General features: G+C 48.0%; 1 protein-coding gene across 1 annotated transcript; it reads left to right on the top strand.

The window, feature by feature from the left end:
• Positions 1 to 628: 628 nt before the first annotated feature.
• pcdh1a (protocadherin 1a) lies at positions 629 to 21,704 on the top strand. The gene is made up of 5 exons (XM_066650474.1): positions 629 to 1,217; positions 9,504 to 10,322; positions 10,981 to 13,167; positions 19,339 to 19,401; positions 21,483 to 21,704. Exons 2-5 carry the CDS (start codon positions 9,531 to 9,533, stop codon positions 21,702 to 21,704), a joined length of 3,264 nt encoding a protein of 1,087 aa, XP_066506571.1. The 5' UTR covers positions 629 to 1,217; positions 9,504 to 9,530.
• Positions 21,705 to 21,971: the final 267 nt, after the last annotated feature.

The following is a 21,971-nucleotide window of genomic DNA, read 5'->3' as shown; positions in this document are numbered from 1 at the left end:
AGTCATTAGAGGGAGAGATAGAGAGAGAGAGAGGAGAAAGACAGATAAAGAGAGAGAGAGAGCAGAAGAGAGAGAGTGAGAGAGAGAGAGAGAGAGAGAGAGAGAGTGAGAGCGAGAGAGAGAGAGAGAGAAAGAGAGAGAGAGTGAGAGAGAGAGAGAGAAAGAGAGAGAGAGAGCTCCACCGTTCTCCGGGGCTGATGCGCTAGTGTTGGTGCTGTGTTCTTTCCACTGAAAAAAACAGAACCTGAAAGAGGGAGAAAAGAAGAGAAAGAGGGGAAAAATAAAGAATAAAAAAGGGAAACAGAGATAAATCCGTGTCGAATCCACCTTTTTAAGCAGCAGTGTCTCGCGCGCGGATGTGGGTCGCCGTCTTGAGGGGCAATTAGCAGATTCTTTCTTAACCTAATTGTGCACTCCCCAGCAAAAACAGCCGCGAGCGCGAGCACGAGCTGGAGCTCGCGCCACGAAAAGAAGTTGCTGAAGCTGAGAGGAGACCCCCCTCCTCGCCCCCCTCATCCTAACACACACACAGACACACACACACTCACTCTCTCTCCCACCTCCTTTTCGCGTGCGCTGAGGAGAAGAGGAAGAAACATTCCGGCTCGCAGTCGCGCGAGGGGAGACGCGAGGAAAAACGCGCAGGATTAAAAACAGAAAACGGGGAGAAAAACGCATCTCTGCGGGTGCGCGTGCATCGTATCCACGGCGGGGAATTAAAAGGAAAAAAAAAAATAAACAACAAACGTCGATTCGTCTGAATGCTTTGCAAATGTGAGCAGGAGCTGGTCGTAATTCTTCGTATTTTTCCTTCATTTTTCGCTATTTTTTCCTTATCTCTCCTTAGTTTTATTTTTGAGGAAAACAGCCTCTAAAATCACTCCGGAGTTCATCTGAAGGAGTCTGGGGAGTTGGCGTCGAGAGTTCCTGCTCTTTTTCACCCCCCTTTCTTCACCGACAGTTGCCCCCAAACAAGGCAAAACAAGAAGGAAAAAGGAGGACGGAGAAGGGACTAAGCACCGGTTCGGTTCGGTTTCGTTTAGCCGAGGAACATGGCGTGGACGGACCGAGGATTTGTCCACCACCTGAGGCAGGATTTTAGGCGTTCGTGATGCTCTGAGAAAACCCGAAAAGAAAAGCTCCTGCTTCTGGAAACCAGCTCTAAATAAGAGGCGTTCTTCAACGCTGGCTAGGAGTGGAACAAGTGGGCGAGCAAGGTAAGACCCCTCGCATCTCTGACTTGAACGTACGACCTTAAAAAAGCAGGGCTATAAACGCAGAAATGCCACTTGAGGAATTCGCGCTGGGTGAAGTTGGCTTCAGCTCGCACGTCTCTTTGGAATTGTCCGTTCCACCTTAAATGATGCAGTATTTTCACTCGGGAGCCTCAGGCGCCAGAATGGAACTGCTGCACCGTTTAAGGTGGAACGGACAATTCCAGGAACGCCGGAGCTCTGAGTGGATGAAACTGTATTTAAAAGCTTTTAAAGCGTATAGGGCTTGTATTTACGCGAAACTGGGTCTAATATTCCCACAAGAACGGCTCAGATTTGCGAGTTTTCCCCCCTCGTATCCGTCTTTCAAAATGCCCTGCCACTTGTTTGCCACCGAACGAGCAACTACTTCGCTTCTAGCCTCGTCATTCTTGCCATTTCCCCCAATTCACCCCCTAAATGTAAGATGTGCCCGAGCTTCGCCAAAGTCTGGAGCTCTTAGTGGGATCACAGAGTGGTGCCGTGACCAGTGGGGACACCTAGCTGAGGCCGAGAGGACTGGGTCAATAACGAGATCAGTGTTAGGAACCACGAAATCTTTGCACAAACAAGGTTTCACCACCAACCCCCAGACTCCTCACCCCCCAACACTACTCCCCCCACCTTCAATACGGTGAAGTGCAGTGTTATTTATTTATTTATTTATTTGAATGATCCTTATACAATGTGCATGTGTTTATACTCAAGTGATGCAAGCATTATTTAACCTGTGCGTGCCCACTCACTGTCCACTCTGTTGGACACACCTAGATGTAGAGTCAGAGACAGTAGCTCATCTGTGGCTGCACAATTTGTGTTGGTCGTCCTCTAGTGCTTCATCAATGGTCACTGCCCACAAGATGCTGTTGCAACAAGATGTTGCCTCAGTGGACTATTCTCAGTCCAGTGACACTACTCAAGCAACACTGCTGTGTCTGATCCACTCATGCCAGCACAACACACACTAACACACAACCATCACGTCATGTCTGAGAATGATTCACCACCACAGTCATAGTCTACCTGCTCTGGTGGGGGCAGCATTGAAGAACAAGGATGAAAGGGGGCAAACAAAGTATGCAGAGCAACAGGTGGACTATATTCTGTGACTATAAAACAGCAACGTGCACCTCTAGTGAATGGGCTTGTAATGGTGTTATGCTGGTGTTGATATACATTGAAATACATTGCAGTACACACCACATGTAAAGAGTTTGTAGACACTCAATGCTCGAGGGGTATAAAGACCCCCGGACATTGGGCAGTTGATGTGTGCCATCCGATAGCTTTGGGGTGGGTTGTGTTGGTGTCATGCAACAGGAGCCTCATGAGATCTTCACAGCACTCCTCCAGCATCAAGTAGAACACCTCAAATGAGGATTAGCAGATGTTTCTACAGCAGACAGGGGACACACTCTCCACTGAGATCTTTAGTTTGGAAAGAGCTGTTGGACGATGCCAGTGTCCAAACACTTTTGTCCATGTTGTGAGATTTGGTTACATGTTGGGAGCGAGTTCAACGTCTCAAATGAGAAGCGTGGAGCATTAACACGCGTAACTGACTAAACTGCGCTGCGGTGAAATGCTAAACCTGTTGAACCTGAATGAATGTGATAACGGATGATTTAGAGCTCAGCAGGAAAATAAAAGGTCACAGCACTCACGGGCCATAAAACGTCGGCGTGAACTTTTGAGCGCAGGGAGCCGAGCGCTGAGCCTCGGACGGCGGTGTTTTGTGTGTCTGAGGAGCTTTGGAGTTTGTGTCACATGAAGCGGGTTCTGAAACGGAGACACTGCACTTGATCATGGAGCTGCAGAAGGTAGCAGCACATTTCAATGGCTTCATCTCAGTGGAAAAGGCTTTGAACTGTCAGACAGTACATACACAGTGTATACTGGGGTGTGTGTGTTTAAAATCACTGCATGTGTACATTAATGTGTGAATCTGGAGCCCACCAACACACACACAGAGTGATACCAGACCCCCCAGTCATATTCTGTGTGCTGCCTAAATCAGAATATCTGACAAAAGGAGTCATTCTGATTTTCTGTCGCTTCTGGCGTCAAGTGCAGGGACTTTAGAATGGCCCCGCCCCCTCGTCTGAGTCTGTCCAATCACAGAGCTGGACCCGCGTTTATGTGAGAGCGCAAAGACGAGGTTAAACCCAGCAAAATAGATACAACGAGTGTGGAGAAATAAGAGCACTGAGTAAAAACGGAAAAGAAAGAGAACAGAGTGAAAACGGCTAAAAACCAGAGCTTCTGCTCCTCGCTCCTCACTGCTGTGCGCTCGGGGTCGGGGTGAACAGCGAGCGGCTCATTATCATTTAAAGGAACAGGCGCTGAAAGGGCGTTCTGAATAGGGCTGTTTACACAGTTCCACTGTGGTAGATGAGGAGAGTATGTCTAATTTGTTGACACGGTTAGACATTTTGCTTTAGGTGGATTAGCTCTGAATTCCATGTGTTGTATATTCTTTGTGTTAGTTTAACATTCCTGCCACACTGTTTAAAGACTCCCCCCAGTGTTTAGTCTTGTTAATGTGTGCATGTGATTGTGTTTAATCTTCCAATCTTCTGTTAGGCCCCAGACCCTGAACAGGATGTGTGCTTACAGACAATGAATGAATGAATATGTGATATTCCCCAAAGCAAACGAATGACGAGTTGTGCAGTAAATATTACGAATTTTACATTTTATTTAATTTTACATAAATCTATATAAACAATATCCACTGACCAAGTGTCTAAATGTACAAACTGTGTATTTATCACCTATAATTATATTTCAAAATGAAGATTCTCCCAATGTTTTTCTCATTTTATTCATCAAAAAAAAATAACAAAACAATTACGTAGTCTGTAAACGGCAAGCGGGAATATTTATTCCACATTAATATTTCAATTAAACCTTGAGCAAAATGGCTTTGAAATGTGTTTTTACGTCTCATACATTCAGCTGTAGTCACAGAACTAAACCTGAATTCATTTGCGTGTCGTTCGCCCAAACCTGGAAATTCCTGCGCTATAAATGAGCTAATTCTATGAATGAATTAATTAGCTAATATATCATTCTGTTAATTATCAAGATGTGTTCTAATAGTCTCATCCATATTGTGAGCATCTGCTGATGCTCTATTGTTCTTTCATTCTCGGTTTCACACGCTCTCCTCGGTTTCGCTGCTCTCCAAGTCTCTACCAGATACCTTTGTGGATTATAAGCAAGTCAAATAAAGAGTGCCTTTATGTTTCCTCTCCCTATTTACCCCAGCCCACGCTTGTTTTCCAGATCTTCCTGTTGAATTCTCCTCGAACGGGCCTTTGTTTGGTGGCGTGTGTGAAGCAGCGCAGAATCAACAGCGTTTGTAAATTGTTTGGCGAGTGTTTATGGACCCTTATCTTGGGGGAGATGGAGTGTGTGGACTCGCGGGGTGTTTGGAGAGTCTCTTCACTGAAGAACATCGGCCGCTTTTTTTTTCATGCGGTTGTTTGTGTTTGGAGCCAAAAAAAATGGGGAAAGACAAATGCGGAGGGACGTTTGTTTGCCTTGCCTGTTAAGGACGGGCACGGTGACGGATGAGGTCGGACATTGAGTTGGTGTACATGATTGTGTTGAGAGTGGGGATGTCACAAAGTGGTCACTCCAGCTGAAGGATGGAGAGGTCAGCCTCTTTTTTTTTCTTTTTTTCTTTGGATTCTTAGCCTAGCGACTGAGAGGAGTCCCCAACAGGCAAATGACATGATGGAAGGCTTGTTTGTGTTGGTGTGGTCTATAAACAGGACGTTGATTGCGGATAAATGAGGTGTTTTTCAGGTCTTATTGCCCATAATAGAGGCAAATGCTCAGACTGGTCAACATAAAGGAGCTTAAATGATAACTTTGTACAATATGACCTATAAATCATGGACGGAGGGGTGTAATATTTGTCTGGTCCTGGGTAAGTGTCTGCAGCTCTATATTGAATACACCTCCCGTAATGAATTGTATTCAAGGCTGGTTAATCTCTTCCCGCTTGCACATAAACATTTCGGTGGCAGTGGGAGAGATAAATTGAGTCTTTGATGGCATCTGTGTTAAGCCTGAACCGATGCCTCACTATTTTCTTCGCTGGCTTGCAGCAAATTATGGAGGTGGGAGATTACGGCTGGTCCTGACGTGTGCTCTGTAGTAGTCGCTTTGTCTTTGGCTTTGTTTGTGCAGCTGTTTCGTCTACTTCAGGACCAGTTCCTCCGTGTTGTGTGTTTGAAAGGGAGGTTCCATTGCTCGTCCTCCTGATTATTTCGGGCCCATGCTTCCGAGGTTCGGGAGTGTTTCTATTTGTTTCCCATTCGAGTGAACAGTAGGCCCGCCGTAATCAGGACATGCATCTTGTGATTCATTGCTGTATGAATAATTATAATCATTAATTTCATTATGTTCAACTAGGGCTGAGGGATTTGGTGAAGATATGAAATTGCAAATTTTTTTGGCCAATAATACAATTGTGATTTAAATCGCGATTACATTGTATTAGGGAAACTCCAGGCCTATGGAGGTCAGTCAGTTGGTGTCTGGGTGACTGTCTGTGAGGAGTGTGGTGTGTTCTCTCTGTGTCTGCGTGGGTTTCTTCCGGGTGACTGTCTGTGAGGAGTGTGGTGTGTTCTCTCTGTTTCTGTGTGGGTTTCCTCCGGGTGACTCTCTGTGAGGTGTGTGGTGTGTTCTCCCTGTGTCTGCGTGGGTTTCCTCTGGGTGACTGTCTGTGAGGTGTGTGGTGTGTTCTCCCTGTGTCTGCGTGGGTTTCCTCTGGGTGACTGTCTGTGAGGAGTGTGGTGTGTTCTCTCTGTTTCTGTGTGGGTTTCCTCCTGATGACTGTCTGTGAGGAGTGTGGTGTGTTCTCCCTGTGTCTGCGTGGGTTTCCTCCGGGTGACTGTCTGTGAGGAGTGTGGTGTGTTCTCCCTGTGTCTGCGTGGGTTTCCTCCGGGTGACTGTCTGTGAGGAGTGTGGTGTGTTCTCCCTGTGTCTGCGTGGGTTTCCTCCGGGTGACTGTCTGTGAGGAGTGTGGTGTGTTCTCCCTGTGTCTGCGTGGGTTTCCTCCGGGTGACTGTCTGTGAGGAGTGTGGTGTGTTCTCCCTGTGTCTGCGTGGGTTTCCTCCGGGTGACTGTCTGTGAGGAGTGTGGTGTGTTCTCCCTGTGTCTGCGTGGGTTTCCTCCTGATGACTGTCTGTGAGGAGTGTGGTGTGTTCTCCCTGTGTCTGCGTGGGTTTCCTCCTGGTGACTATCTGTGAGGAGTGTGGTGTGTTCTCCCTGTGTCTGCATGGGTTTCCTCCGGGTGACTGTCTGTGAGGAGTGTGGTGTGTTCTCCCTGCGTCTGCGTGGGTTTCCTCCAGGTGACTGTCTGTGAGGAATGTGGTGTGTCCTCCCTGTGTCTGCGTGGGTTTCCTCTGGGTGCTCCGGTTTCCTCCCACTGTCCAAAGACACACATTGGTAGGTGGATTGGAGACTCAAAAGTGTTCGTAGGTGTGAGTGTGTGTGTGTCTCTGTGAAGGATTAGCCCCCCCTTCAGGGTGTGTTCCCGCCTTGCACCCAGTGATTCTGGATGGGAATCCTCACAGACAGTCATCAGGAGTGGGACTTGAACATACAACCTCCAGGTCCCTGGAGCTGTGTGACTGTGACACATACCTGCTGCGCCACCGTGCCACCAATCATTAATAAAATAATATTTATTATTATTATTATTATTATTATTATTAATTCCCACCTTGCACCCAATGATTCCAGGTAGGCTCTGGACCCACCGCGACCCTGAACTTGATAAGCGGTTACAGATAATGAATGAATGAATGAAAGAATGAATGAATTATTATTATTATTATTATTATTAATATTATATATTAATATTATTAGTGGTGAACCATGTAAATTCATGGTGTTCAGGAAGTTGGTATCAAACAATTAGTCCTTCATATTACTGTGTACCTTTGAAGTACCCCCCAGTTTCAAAAAGTTTGGTGACCCCTGAGTTATTGCAATCCGTTAAAACAATAGTGACTGGTATTGCATTGTTTTCTTTAGAAGGCAGATCTTAGCCATGGCTTTAGACTATTATTTTTCAGTATTGAAGGGGAGTGTTCCAGTCCGTTGGACAGAGACTCTAATCCCAGAGAGATTAAGGTATATATATATTTTTTGTATCTTCAACAAACAAACAGTCATCTAGATGTGTGCCTGTTCCTGCCTGAGTTAGCTTCTCCCGTTACACACCTAAAGCTTACATGCACATTGATGTTGTTATCATTCCAGCTCATAGCAAGAAATCTCCAGGCAGTCATTAACCTTTCGGCGCAGTGTCTCAGTCCATAGCTTCAGGCGGTTGTGGAGTTATACCCAGGGCCTTCAGAAACTGGGTTTTATGTCCCACTTTCTAATCATGTTTGTAGCCGGCACGCTATCATTCCAGGCCAATCGACAGGAGGCCGCCCTGCAAATGCAGAAAGGGACACATCAATAACCGGGCAATTAGTGCATCAATATGCTGCAATCCCAATCTTAACGGATACAGAGGAATTGGATTTCTGATTGGATTTCTATGCTTTCCTGTGTTTAGCTCTTTTGTGTTACACTTATTTGCTTTCCGTTGGACCAAGGCCGCGTGTACGCCGCCGCAAACCTGCATCGATCCCGCTCTGGTTTTGCCGACCTCGCGTGGACGTTAACCCGAGGAATTTTCTTGCTCAAGACCAAGAGCTCGACGAGCAGACTCAATAAACCGTCTGCTCCCCTTTCAAATCACAGCAAGGAATCTTCCTACTCAGGAAATAATTAAGTCTGAAATGATGTGGAGCCTGAAAATAAGAGACGTCTCTTAGCTCGGGGAATATGGATCAAAGCAGCAGCTAAAATAGAGGGTATTCGTTAATGAGGAGGCATAGCAGGTTAGGAATCAAACACGAGCATTACAGTGGGTAAATTAGCCCCAAACAGCTCAGCCGAGACGAGCCCGAGATGAGATGGAGATTTCTGGGAAGCTTTAAAGGAAATCTGGGCTGGGAGATAAAGCTTAGGCCTTCGGGTGCTCTGGTGACCTCGGTACTACTCGGCATCCGAGTGCTTGGGTTGCGTTGAGTTTTAACTCCTGGACTTGTTCGTCTGGGTGCTGATTGCTTCTCCTGCTGTGTAAATATCTCTTTTAACCACATCCATAGACGGACATTCCCATCCTGTACCCGAGACCTCAGGCACTGGATGCTCGCCGAGAAAGACGCGGAACCAAACTGTGGAAAATATTCCCGCTATTTTTTGCTCTAAATTGCCCCGAATTTTAAAACGCCTTTTGATATGAAAAAAGGCACTATATCAATTACATTCCTTCTTGTTCTTCTTCTTTTTCTTATAATTATACTCATCCAGAACCCCTCATCTACATCATCTCTTCCCTCTGCTCCATGCTCTTGTCTAATAAGCACATCATTGCCTGTAAATTCCCATCGAGTCTGAGGGGGAGATGCATTGCGACCACATTATGAGACGGGGTCTTAACTGATGCTGTAAATAATGGAAGCTCTGCTGAGCTGTTGTTTAATTTTTTGTTTGCGTGTGTGTGTGTGCCACACAGTCACCCATACCTTCTTAATAAAAATGCCCATTAAGGACTGCCTTATTACTGGTGTTAAATCATTAATTTCCAAAAGCAGCTTAACTTGGACAGGCAGTCAAAAGGGTGATAATTAGCAGTTTCCTGTGTGGCATTAACGAGGATGATTTAGCTTGGAGTCTTAAGAGAAACCCGCTATTTGTTGTCCAGCACTAAATTGAAGAAAACCTGATACACACAGTGTCAGAGGAGGGTAGAATATCTTCTGCAATTAGATTCCTTTGTAAACATTTGTACAGAGTTCCTCTGCTTTTCCCTCTTTGTCTCACCAGTGATTTTTTTTTTGTCCTCTAGTCAAAAAAAAAAAATGAGCACGATGAATAATGCAAGATAATGAGAATGGAGGCTTTTAGTGGTACCAGGGGAAGAGGCAGCTTTCTTTCTTTTTTTATTTATTTATTTTTTTTCCAAAGAGCTTTTAGTACTTTTAGCCCTGGATTTAGTGTTCACAGTGTATTTAAAACACAGACTTTTCCGGGTGTGCCAATTCGGTTTCGTTCTTACACAGCCCTCTGCTGCAAATTGAACTCCAGAACGTTAGGATTCTGAAGTGTTTAACAAACGGCGCTCTTGTTATAGGGTTTAACTTGTTGTTTTCTCACCCTCTTGTTTTCCAGACTGAGGTGCTACCTCCCTGGGGTGTCATGGATTTCTCAGTAGGATTGGTTCTGCTCTGGGCCCTGCTGGTGGACTCGATCAGCGGCGCTCTGGGCGGCATCCTCTACCGCGTGCGAGAGGAGCAACCGCCAAGCACGCTGATTGGCAGCCTGGCGGCCGACCAGGGCTTACCGGACACGGGTCACTTGTACAAGCTGGAGGTGGGTGCCCCTTACCTGCGAGTGGACGGGAAAACGGGGGAGATCTTTACCACCGAGATCCCCATAGACAGAGAGACGCTGAAGGATTGCCGGATCAAGGGCAAGCCATGCTTTCTGGAGTTTGAAGTGTCTGTCACGGACCTGATTCAGAACCAAAGCCCCAGGCTGATTGAGGGAAGGATCGAAGTGCAGGACATCAACGATAATACCCCGCAGTTTCCCTCCCCTGTGATCACTCTCTTGGTGCAGGAGAACGCCCACGTCGGGGCCACCTTCTCCATCCCCCAGGCCATTGACAAAGACACAGAGCGCAATGGAGTGCTCAAGTATGAACTGAACCCTGGAGGCGAGCCAAGTGCGCTCTTTAGCCTTCAAATGGCAAATGATCGGGGCGAAAAACTGCCTCAGCTTATTGTGCTCGGGAACCTGGACAGGGAGCTGAAAGATTCCTATGACCTGACCATCAGAGTTGTGGATGGAGGATCCCCATCTCGCTACAGCAGTGCCTTGCTGAGGGTCGTGATCACGGATGCTAATGACAACGCGCCCCAGTTCGAAAAATCCTCCTACGAAGCTGAGGTTTCGGAGAACAGCCCTGTCGGGCACTCAGTGCTGCAGGTAAACCAACAAAAAAAAAATGAGTGAGAGAGAGAGAGAGAGAGAGAGAGAGAGAGAGAGAGAGAGAGAGAGAGAGAGAGAGAGAGAGAGAGAGAGAGATACAGTACTGTTAACCTTTAGATCTCAGCACAGAACGAGAAGCGCATTGCATCATCTGGGAGTGTGAAGTTTTTAATGAGCGCTGCTGTCTTAACCCCCCCCTCAACTACTTTCTCTTTACTTTGATGCTTTATATTAGCCAAGCAGTGCCCGGTTCGCTAAGTTCACCTAGCTTAATTGCTTGAAAAATGTAGGTTGACTTAGCACACACTTGTTTTCTTTACTTCTGTCTACTTTTTTCCTCTGGATTTTAATCACCCTTGCAATATTCTCCAGTGGTCAGTCATTCAGAACCTTCAATAATTCAGCAAAACTGTGAAACATCTTTTTAGATATTTTCCATGTGGGACTACAGAGCCTTGAATCCTGTCTTTAGGAAAAGGCAGCACTTGTGCAACCTTCCCCAGGATTGAAACATCTTTGTAACTTTGTACAGATTTATGTTTCTAATATCAGTGCTGGTGGATTAAGTGCTTTACAGATGCTTTTGGGTGTAGCACTCAGAGCTTCATAACGTTTAATTCCCGTTTCTTCTTTCTTTCAATCTTTCTATTTGCAGGTCAAGGCCAACGACTCGGATCTCGGTGCAAATGGAGAGATTGAATACACCATACACCAGGCCGGTGACCCCGTGCCCAGGCTGCTACAGATTGACCGTTCGACTGGCATCATATCTGTCAAAGGCCCGTTGGATCGTGAGGAGATAAACAGCCTGAAGTTCCATGTCATTGCACGGGACAAAGGTCCCTCGCCCAAAAGCTCCACGGCATATGTTTCCATTGAGGTAACTGACCAGAATGACAATGCGCCAGCTGTGGAGATCCGTGGCATTGGTCTTAGGACCCATAGCGATGGGGTGGCGAACATCTCTGAGGACATGCCAGTGGGCACAGCGGTGGCGCTGGTCCAGGTGTCAGATAAAGACGAGGGGGAGAACGCTGTTGTGACTTGTGTAGTGGCAGGAGATGTTCCCTTTCAGCTCCGGCCGGCTGGCGACTCCTCTGTGGATAACAAGAAGAAATACTTCCTACAGACAACCACACCCCTGGATTTTGAGCGGGTCAGGGACTATCGGGTGGAGATTGTGGCTGTGGACTCTGGCAACCCAGCTTTGTCCAGCACCAACTCCCTGAAGGTCCAGGTGACTGATACTAATGACAATTCTCCCATATTCTCACCACCACTTTTCGAAGTGGAGTTTGCTGAAGAGAACCAACCAGGAGAGAAGGTTCTTGATGTTGTTGCTGTGGATGCAGACAGTGGCACCAATGCGGAACTAGTCTACAGCATTATTGCAGACTCCTCCACCAGGGGGCTCTTTGAGATCGACCCCACTTCAGGGGAAGTGCGAGCAAGGAGTCCACTCGACCGTGAGCACAAGGAACGCTACGAGTTCCGAGTTACTGCAGCTGACAAAGGTGTCCCCAGCCATAGAGGAACAGCCACGGTCGTGATCAAGGTTCTAGATAGGAATGACAATGATCCCAAGTTCATGCTGAGTAGTTACAGCTTCTCTGTCCTGGAAAACATGCCTCCGCTTAGCCCTGTGGGTATGGTGACCGTACTGGACATGGATAAGGGTGAAAATGCCCAAGTGCAGCTCTCAGTGGAACCAGATGTTGGGAAATTTGTTGTTCAGAACGGCACAGGGACTATCCTTTCTAGCATCTCTTTCGATCGGGAGAAAGAAAGCAGTTACACTTTCCGACTCAAGGCAGTGGATGGAGGGGAACCTCCCAGGTCGTCTTACGTCGGTGTGACCATCAATGTTCTTGATGAGAACGACAACGCTCCTGTGGTCACCAAACCTTCCAACTCATCGTTCAGACGTTTGTCTCCTCTGTCTGCGCCCGACAGCGTGGTTGAGGTTGTGGAAGCGGAAGATTTAGACTCTGGCTCCAATGCTGAGCTCGTGTACAGTATCGCCGGTGGAAATCCTCATGAGCTCTTCTACATCTCCCCCTCTGACGGCGAGATCAAACTGATGAAGGAGCTGACTCGAAAACATGGAGGCCTCCATCGCTTGGTGGTGAAAGTGAGCGACCGAGGAAAGCCTTCTCGACACGCCATCGCCTTAGTGCACATCTACGTCAACGAGACCATCGCCAACGTCAGCCTTGTGGAGGCGCTAGTGGGACATAGCTTGTACACTCCGCTGGATACGGACATTGCAGGCGATCCGGACTATGGTTTAGCCACTCAGAGAAGCAACATTGTGTACGGCAGCTTGGCTGGAGTCGCAGGGGTGGTCATGGTAATCATAGTGGTCGTCTTCATCAGGCATCGCCTCCAGAGAGAAACCAAGAGCGGCTACCAAGCTGGCAAGAAGGAGACCAAGGACCTTTACGCCCCCAAGCAAGGGCCAAAAAGCATTAAGGGCAAGAAAGGGAGAAAGGGCAAGCCTCCAAAGTCGCCCAAACCTCTTGGAGAGGATGAAGAAGTCAGCCTGCAGAAGAGTCTGAAATTCAACATCGATGGGGTCAACGACAGCCCCAGGATCCACCTACCCTTGACCTACCCGCCTGGCAGCCCTGACTTGGGCCGCCATTACCGCTCCAATTCACCCCTGCCCTCCATTCAACTCCAGGCCCAGTCTCCATCTGCCTCCCAGAAGCACCAGGCAGTCCAGGAGCTTCCTGCGACCAACACTTTTGTGGGAACGGGAGGAGATGACAACTCCACCGGCTCCGACCAGTACTCGGATTACAGCTACAAGACCAATCAGCCGAAATACAGCACAAAATCGGTGAGCGCTTGCAAGCGTGTGATTAATAGAGAGATATAGGAGTACGCCTCCTAAAAATAAACCTTAAATGCCAGTTTATCTTGGTGAATAAGATGACTGCGTGCTGTATTTAGCCGCTGAAATAATGAGCGTGGTATTTATTTTCGTTCCTTTTATGCGTTTCTGGCACACGGTGAAAGCTATAGCGTGGAAGAGTAATACCTTTAGCCGTCAAGTTTTGGCACACAGGGTTGAAGGAGGAAAAAAAAAAGAGAAGTAATAGCTCTAGGATAGTGACATGTCGTCTATAGCCTATTTCCGCTGTTGTCTAAGATGCTTCTCGGTCTCTAAAAAAAATAGCTTTAATCACGGCTCACTCAATTACAGTGGTTTACAGAAGACGCTTCTCATGAAATATCAAACAAACTTGAAAACAAACGTGCCTCTGTTTGTTGTTTGCTAACCCTGATGGGGTGGGTTGGGTTTGACGGAGAGTTCTGGCCTCAGACGAGCGGCACAAAGACGAGGCTGGATGAAATGAAGCTGTTCTGCATGCACTGCACCTCTTTTTTGTGTTGTTTGGACTCTTCAGGAATCTAAATTTAGACGGTGGCTGCTTCTCTTTGCATAATTGCTGTAGAATTGCTATCTTTGGGAGGTTAAGTAGGGTGTAAAATGTGCATATCTGTCACCGTCCCCGTGGAGTCAGTATTTCGGACCGGTACACAGAGGGGACGCTCATATCTGACCTCCTGCCACCAGGCAGGGCCGTGGCCATTTTCTCCGCTGCGTTGTTTTGGCTGAATGCATTTAGATGCTAATCCAGCACATTAATTCTGGGTAAGGCGAGAGAGTAACGTTAAAGTAGACCAAGCGGAATGATGTGTGTGTGTGTGTGTGTGTGTGTGTGTGACAGAGAAAGAGAGTGTAAGTGTGTGGGAGCCCAGGGGATGTGCAGCCGTATCAGGTAGAGCCTATTCTCCTGAGAGAGTGTGTTAGTGATGGTTAGTAGGCAGCGGATACGCGTGAGACGGAGTTTGAGGATGCGTGGGCTCGGCTCCGTCAGTACCAGTGTGCTGTTTGGTAATGCCAGCAGATGCTAGCTGACAGTCAGGGTGAGCACAGGCCCTGTGGACTCACTGACTGCAGAGAACAGTCACCCAAAGCAGCGCCGGCTCTGTGATGGACAGCATATGGCATGGAAGTGACAGCAGACTCCAGCTATGGATAGCGTGTCTGTGTGTGTGTGTCTGTCATTGTTCAAGTTCCGTGTGTCTATAATCGCATACGTGCAGATGTTGATGTGTGTGTAGTCGTAAATGCTGCAGCTGCTTTACGAGGACTAAATCCCATGCAGGTATTATATTGTGAGCTTTGGATGTGGTGAAGGTACTGATCGACTGTTTTCTTGTTTTATTTTTGTGATCACTCCGTTGGGCAGTGTGCTTTCAGCTATTGACGAATGAGTAGGATTCATGACCTCATTTTAAGAATTGATTACATCTTAAACACTGTTTATCTCAGAGACTGAAAGGGGGTGGGGGGGGGGGGGCGTGTTCACTGTCCATTGGGTAGCTCCACTAACCTACTGATGTAGGTTCACATTGTAGTCCTGTGCTTCATTTGGCTCTGAATACTTTCACAGCCCACCTTTACACTAACCTTCGATGCTCAAAGAACCACCACAGAGCAAGTGTGTGTGTGTGTGGCGCTGGTACATGTGGATCAGGCACAGCAGCTGCTGCTGGAGTTATTATACATTGTTTACACTGCGTTCATCAGGGGAACCAAGATGTTGTAGTAGTTGGGTAGTTTGGGTTGGTGGGCTATACTCGGTCCAGCAGTGATATTTCTTACTGCGGACACACGGGGTGGAGGGCGTTGACCCAGTGCCCCCTAAAGATCCCGCTTATGTTTGCAGCAGGAGTAGAAAAACAGAAGCTCATATTTCAAATTGCAGCCCTGGGTTTGTGTGTTTTCTATATCCGTACAGACACCGGATCGTCACCCCGCGCTCTGTGGAGCCCGTGGCTGAGTTGACTGACAGGCGTACAAAAACAGGGACAGATGTTAACTCATGTGACATCTTTGGGCAGATGTGAACTCATGTGAGGGATCCCTCCCCACATCAGGCAGAACAGATTGACCAAAATAAATAATAAAAGCGCGAGCCAAGTCGAGTGACAGATGTGGAGAGCGAGGCCTGGCGGAACCGTCGGTAATACACTCCACAGTGAGTCATTGTGGAGTGTGAGGATGCGCTCAGGTGTGTGTGTGTGTGTGAGAGAGAGAGAGGGAGGGAGGGAGGGAGACTGTAAACACAGCATCCTTGTTTGCCGTTCAGGCCTGAGTTGGCGGCCGGCTCAGCTACTCTCCGTCCCGCTCTTTAAAAAGTCATTAATGGGAGTTTGTTTGGCGAGGGGAGACTGATCCAAAGGTGATGGAGGAGGAAAAAAAAGAATCTGAATGCTCAATTCACACAGGCATGGCCTGACTCTGAGAAGAAGGATTTGTGTGTGTGTGTGTGTGGGGGGGGGGGGGGGTTGTCTGCGCTCTTGTTTTTGTCTCTTTGTGGGGACGAGATGACCTCAGGGAGGTGAAATGCGGACATGAGCAAAGTTTTATGAGAGGAAGCGAAAGAGGCCAGATGTTAGGTTTTAGCTGCTGAAGTTAAGTTCAGGATTTCAGGGTTGGAGCACAGCTGCAACACCATCTACAACTCATATAAACCAAGGCCACCCAGGAATGTGTGAAGCAGTGGAACTGTGTTTGCTGGATTGTTGGCGCTCCATCCAAGATGACAGTTGTTCTAGTCTTCAAATTAATCCAGGATTTTCCAGTGGCTGGCGGATTATGACACTATAGGCCAGTTCATGTTTCTGTGTAGGACCTACGCCATTAGTAACATATTGGTCTGGAGTAGACACAAACCTTACGCCGTCCCCTGCCCAATCCCCTACATCCGCCACATGCTTCTCCCCAGAAATGTAATCAGACATCGTGGGGAAACGGACTGCAACAACTGTGATTGTTCCGTCATCGGATAAACATGAAGAAATCTACACTCAGCTTCTCCACATGGCAGAGACTGAGTATGGGAGCAAATTTATGCACAAAAGTGGAACAACTTGAGGGAAAATAGAGCGCCTCCAAAAAAAGAGATTTATATTATATATAAATAAATAAATAAATAACAATTGTGGAGTGGGAACCAGGCGGGAAAAGTGCATACGGCGTTGTATTTGTTTCTTTCCTGGTACCACTTCACATAGCACCCTACTCCCTACACAGGGCACGTCCCAAACACTTCTGCAGCACTACATACCTGGGCATACACACATTCACTCACACACCAGGGCAATTCTTAGAGAAGCCATTTCACCTAACCTCCACATCTGTGGTCTCTGGAGGAAAACGTCCCCCCCCCCGGAGGAAATCTATGCAGATACAGGGAGAACATGGAAACTGCACCCAGATGGAACTTGAACCCACCGTGCCCTGTATTTGGGAGTATATTTGTGATTCAGCCCTAGTGGTTTGGCGGTGTAATTGCAGAGCGACGCAGACGCCCCAGTGCACAACTACAGACACCGCCCAGGGGCCTTAATAGTGGCTAGACATGTGCAGTTCCAGCTATAGTGTCATACCGCCTGGCCATTTAAAATCCCGAACCTGGAACCTGGATCCAACCGCCCGATTTGAAGAGCTCTGTTCTAATGTAAATTCAGATTTTCCAAGCCACATGTTTTAGCTCAAACACCTGCTTTTCTCCAATGCCAAGAACATTAGAAGTGCCCCACAAAGTCAGGAGGAATACATGTAGGTGGCACATGTGACATATCAGAGGTTTTCCCAGTGCTCGTCCACACCTCCCCACCCCGAATGTGTTAGATTGTGTGAGGGCTGCTGGGGGTGCCACTTGCTCAGCTGACAGAACAAGGCTGATAATTAGTTTGGTCACGGCACAGACGTGACACGTTTTGCACACTGCATTTTGAACAGGAATGTTGTGATACATTCAGAGATGAGGCCCAACCACCACTTCCCTTCTGGAAAAGCGTTTTAATGGAAACACGAGAAGGAGCCTGCGTTCTCGCCCGAGCTGCTGTTTGAACGTTATTGAGCATAAAAGTAATGTGTTCGGTTCAAATAAAAGAAATATATATTAGGCTCATGAAATGGAAGCGAAGATGTGGAAGCGTTCCTTTTGTCAAACAGCTGTAGTCTCAGTCACGCTGTGATTAAACCTGGCGCAAACCCTGTGAGCCAGGACCGAACGAGCCAGTGATTTAGATGCAGGTTTGATTTTAATGATGCGAACCCTCCTCCTTTAGGATAACAGTGGAAGACCCTAGATCAAGGGAGCGACGTTCCCACTTATTTTTAAGTGGGCGTGATGAGAGCTGGTGAAGCTGTAAATCTGTGCTTAAATTAAATCCACACAATTAAAAATCCCTTATTAGATAGAGATAGCTCAGTGTTGGACACCCCCCCCACCTCCCACCTCCCCACACCTCTCCGGGTTCCCCTTCATCTCTCTCCCAGCTTCACACTCCGGCTGGAGCTTCAGGATTTGGAGGCAGGGATGCGAGCGGGGATTTTAGGGCAGACTTTAATTAACGGAACACTTCGCTTAACCTTCCTCACCCAGCGTGAACTCCAGGAGGCAGCGTGTGGAGAGATTATTCCCCAAACCTCCTCCCTCAGCCTGCCGTGACCGTTCGGAGCAAAGGAAGACGGAAGACCCTCGGAATATGTCTTGGGAGAATTTGCCGCAGCTGAAAAATAGCACGAGCCAGGCCAGCCCATCCATAGCTTCCGAGATATCGGGCCTTTCCATCTCTCTATCTCGATATCTACCACTCACGCTTCATATTCCCTCTCCTTGGGCAAGCGAGGATGTGAGATAAGAAAATTGTCCGTCAAGAGGCTATGCATTTCCGCCGAGTATTCTTCGTCTTCTTCCCTCTTTTCCCTTTTCTCACAGTGTCTCTCTTGACCCCCTCTCTCTCTCTGGAGTAAATTATGCCCCCTGTATTGTGAAGTGAGTCTGGCAATGAATCAACCCCTGCGCAGTTGGAAAAAGAAGCTAACAGCGTAAAATATAACACTGCGCTTTTTAGTGGCCCTTCACCGCTCTGCCTCGGCAAACCCTCCGCCTTCATCCTTCAGCTTTCTGTCCCAGAATCCTTCGCTAGTGAGCATCTGCTCTCCCCGGCTGTGGCTGGCTGATATCCATGACAGAATGCAGTTGTAAACCCCCTTCAAAACCTGGCACACACACACACACACCCTCCTCAGATTTCCTCCCCCATGGTGGATCCACCCCATAATACCTTCAGACTGTTCCTCATTAGAGCACAATACCTGCAGCCTTCGGCGGGCTCTCTCTCAGCGGAGCTATCCACCACCAGGTGCAGGAGCCTCCCACAGCCGCGGCTCTGACAGGAATTTGAGAGATCAAGACCCCCCTCCCCGTCCTGGCTCGCTTGCCTGCGAGGCAAGAAATGAGCAAAGCAATTATAAACAAATACCTCTGGAATAAAATAGGCCTGCGACTGAGAGCGTTCGCACTCCGAGGGACATTACCCCGGTAATGAGGAATCCCAGGGCACCCGCCGTTACGTACCGCACCCCACTGGTGTGATCTTGTCAACATGGTGAGGGCTAAATAGGTGACAGGAAGCGGAGGGAATAGCTTTATTATGCATCTATTTTTGTTTTTTTGTTTTGTTTTATTTATGTAGGGCTTCCACGGGAGAGGCTGGAGCCTGCAGGCACTTGCCGATTGACCGGCTTTGGCCGGCGCTCTGGAATCGATTGGCCTGGACTAGTGCTCAGGGGTTTAATGCGCTAGACATAGTCCAAACGAGCGGTCTTGTCCGGGTAGTGGAGAGATAAGGCTGCATGGCCATCCCGGGCAGATAGGCAGATCTGACCATTTCTCTCCCAGCAATTCTGCATGATTCCACCCTGCTTTTGGCCTGTTACCAGCTCGGTACGTTCACATCTAATTGTTTCATAAGATCTCCACTCTGGGTTGGATCTCCACTCGCAGCGAATGAGGGCAGTGTAGGCTAATCGATCCCTGTGATCCTGACAAGCTATAGCCGGGATTTCCCAGACAGAAAGTTTTGCAGTGGGATTGGATCATCTTTCTCTTTCCTTCTCTTTCTCTCGTTCTCCTTGCAGCTTGAGATCGGAGCTGTGGAAACGGTCGGTTCAAACTCTCCAGCCTCGGCAGAGGTCCCCCCTGTGAGCAAGGTGGAGATTTTGATCTAACATCCCAATGATTACCTGTTAAGAGGGATTACAGCCCGGGCCCCGGAGATGCTTTAAGGGCAGAGGCGGCCGGCTCCGTAGTCAGAGGAGAAGGAGAAAGATGCCTGATGTTGTCATAGTAATGGATGGAGCAGTACACAGCGGTAGCACGCAGATGGGAGACTAATGATGATGTGGGCGCAGATGAGGATGACAATAATGATAGTGATTATGGTAATATCCAAGGGCTCACAGTCAGATTCATTTCCTGCTAAATACATTTCCGCACACAACCCGAGGAGCTAGATTCACGTGAACTCGGATTTGAACATTCCTTTTTGTCGTCGTATAGTCTGTCATCCGCTATCGGGGTCCTACGTCTTTCTCCGCCTCTTAACAACACCAGGGGTGTCCGATCTCTTATTGCATCAAATTACCATCTTGCTTGAGGATGTAGCCGAGGTAATAATCAGAGATAAGTGAAAAGGTAGACGCTGACATTCTCGCATGGTCTATCTTTGCTGATGGAAGCCGGGGCACTTTACCAGCTCGTTTTTCTGGAGCTGGATGTGCGAGCAGCCCCTGGTCAGGTTCATACTTTTATGTAAAAAAAAAAATAAAAATAATAAAAGCAAAGGAAGGAGAAGCTCCTTTAGGTAAAGCCGTGTGGTGGCTCAGCTCCCTGATGGCATTGCCTTTAGCTCAGATATTTTATCGCCACACATCCTCAGCCTCCTTACCTTCTGCCAGCCAGATTAGTGCTTTTATCAATAAGCAGCTTAGCGCCAAAGCGTCCTTCAATAATGTGCCACGCTATTTTCCCTCCCGCAGCCTCCACTCTTCCACATGCCTTTTCCTGTCTTCCTGTGGTCCCTTACCCGCCCTCTCTCTCTCTCTCGCTCTGTTCTTTCTTCACCCATGACTGGTCTCTCTTTATCTCTGTCCCTCTCTCTCTCTCTCTCTCTCTCTCTCGCTCACTCCCTTTGTTTCTCCCTTGCCTCTTTGACTTCACAAGACGGCGACTTGTAAGGATGTACTTATTTATTTATTCATTCATTCGTTCATTCATTCGTTCCCTGCGAGTGCCGATAAGGCCAATAGAATTTCTTTTAAGGTCCCGATAATGAAGTGCCTCCATTGTCTCAGTGAGAAAGAAAATCAACTTTGCATGATGTAATTGCCCTGTCATGGCCCTTGCATGCTAACTGGGAAGGGCATTCATTCGCCGGCTCTGTTGCCATGGTGAGCTTCAACAGTGGTGCTCCGATAGCCGTCCCTGTTGCTCGTCTGCAAATACTAAGGCTATTAACAACAGAAAACCAGCATAAATAAAGTAAACAAACAGTCTATTCCAGCACGACGAATGCCCTCAGCTCGGTATGTTCTCGTTTCTTTACAAAGACACCGAGCGCTAACAGACCGTGGGCCTCTTGATCTTTGCCGTCACACTAGGGATTGGTTGTTGCAGTTTGTCGAGGGAGACCCACATGGAGACGGCCAGCATTTAGTCAACGCCGTCAGTCAAGGACAAAGTCCCCTGTGGCGAATTTGCCCAAGCTAACCCCTGCTCTCATCTGAGTGTCAGCAGGGAGGTCGGGGCGGGGAGAGAGAGAGAGAGAGAGTGGAGAGAGGGCCAGGGAACAAAGACCTCTCAGACATCTCACCCCATTAGAGAAGCAGAGTGCCACACACAATCCATTAAGCTCCATTAGGGAAGTGTACGATCACCGGGACACCTTTAAGGCCACGGACCTGGAGCGGCGCGCCGTTACGCGTACAATCAAGCTTCATTATTCAGATGCTTCATTCATAAATAATGCAGATTACAAACTGCTGAAAAGGAAACACGCGGCTTGGTGCATGTGATGCAACAAGCCTGGATTAGCCTTGGGGCACTAAAGGCATTATGTGAAGTGTGTGTTTCATTAGTTAATACGTTGTAGGTCAAGCTGAACAAGTTTTTAAAGCCCGCTGTTACATTTGTAAATGTCACGGACAATTTGGAAGTACATGCCGTTTCATTATGAGGGGGTTGACACAAACCGACACGCTCTCCGGAGCTGTTTGGATTTCAGGCACATAGCTCAGCGCTGGAACAAATAAACAACAAACCAAAGAGAAATCGATCTTTCCAAAGTCATCTTCAGAGGCCTGTCAATCAAGCGCCCGCCAGCTCCGAGTCTGCTGCCCGGGCCAGGATTGAGACGTCAACGCCGGACTCTCCTCCCGACACTCGCCGAAAGTCCCGACCGAATGAAATGCAGAACAAAGAGCCTCGTCCCGAGGGGGCCCTCTAATTTACCGCCTAAATACTAATTGCTCCCTTCTGCGGAACGGTCGCCCCCCCCGGTCTCGGAAGGCATCCGCGGTTACGGGGAGGAACGCTACGTATGGCAGTAGAGCGCCAATAAAGATTCAAGGCTCTGACATGGGCGCGAACATTAATTTCCTCGTGTACCGCTTGGGATAATAATCCACTTACCCCAAACCCTAAAAAAGAAAACAGAGAAGTGCTTGTGAAGTGCGCTGTTGCATAATTCTCTCTCCCCGGCCGCCCGTGCTGG

The sequence above is a fragment of the Hoplias malabaricus genome, chromosome 18 (genome assembly GCF_029633855.1).
Source record: "Hoplias malabaricus isolate fHopMal1 chromosome 18, fHopMal1.hap1, whole genome shotgun sequence".
Classification (NCBI taxonomy): Eukaryota; Metazoa; Chordata; class Actinopteri; order Characiformes; family Erythrinidae; genus Hoplias; species Hoplias malabaricus.
The sequence above is the reverse complement of the archived record's forward strand: the minus strand, read 5'-3'. Positions and strand labels throughout refer to the sequence as shown.

Excerpts from the sequence above, each read along its gene's own strand:
- pcdh1a (XM_066650474.1), top strand. The coding sequence starts at position 9,531 with ATGGATTTCTCAGTAGGATTGGTTCTGCTCTGGGCCCTGCTGGTGGAC. Across the intron at positions 10,323-10,980 it reads TCGGGCACTCAGTGCTGCAG|GTCAAGGCCAACGACTCGGA; the intron begins GTAAACCAACAA and ends TTCTATTTGCAG. Across the intron at positions 13,168-19,338 it reads CGAAATACAGCACAAAATCG|CTTGAGATCGGAGCTGTGGA; the intron begins GTGAGCGCTTGC and ends TTCTCCTTGCAG.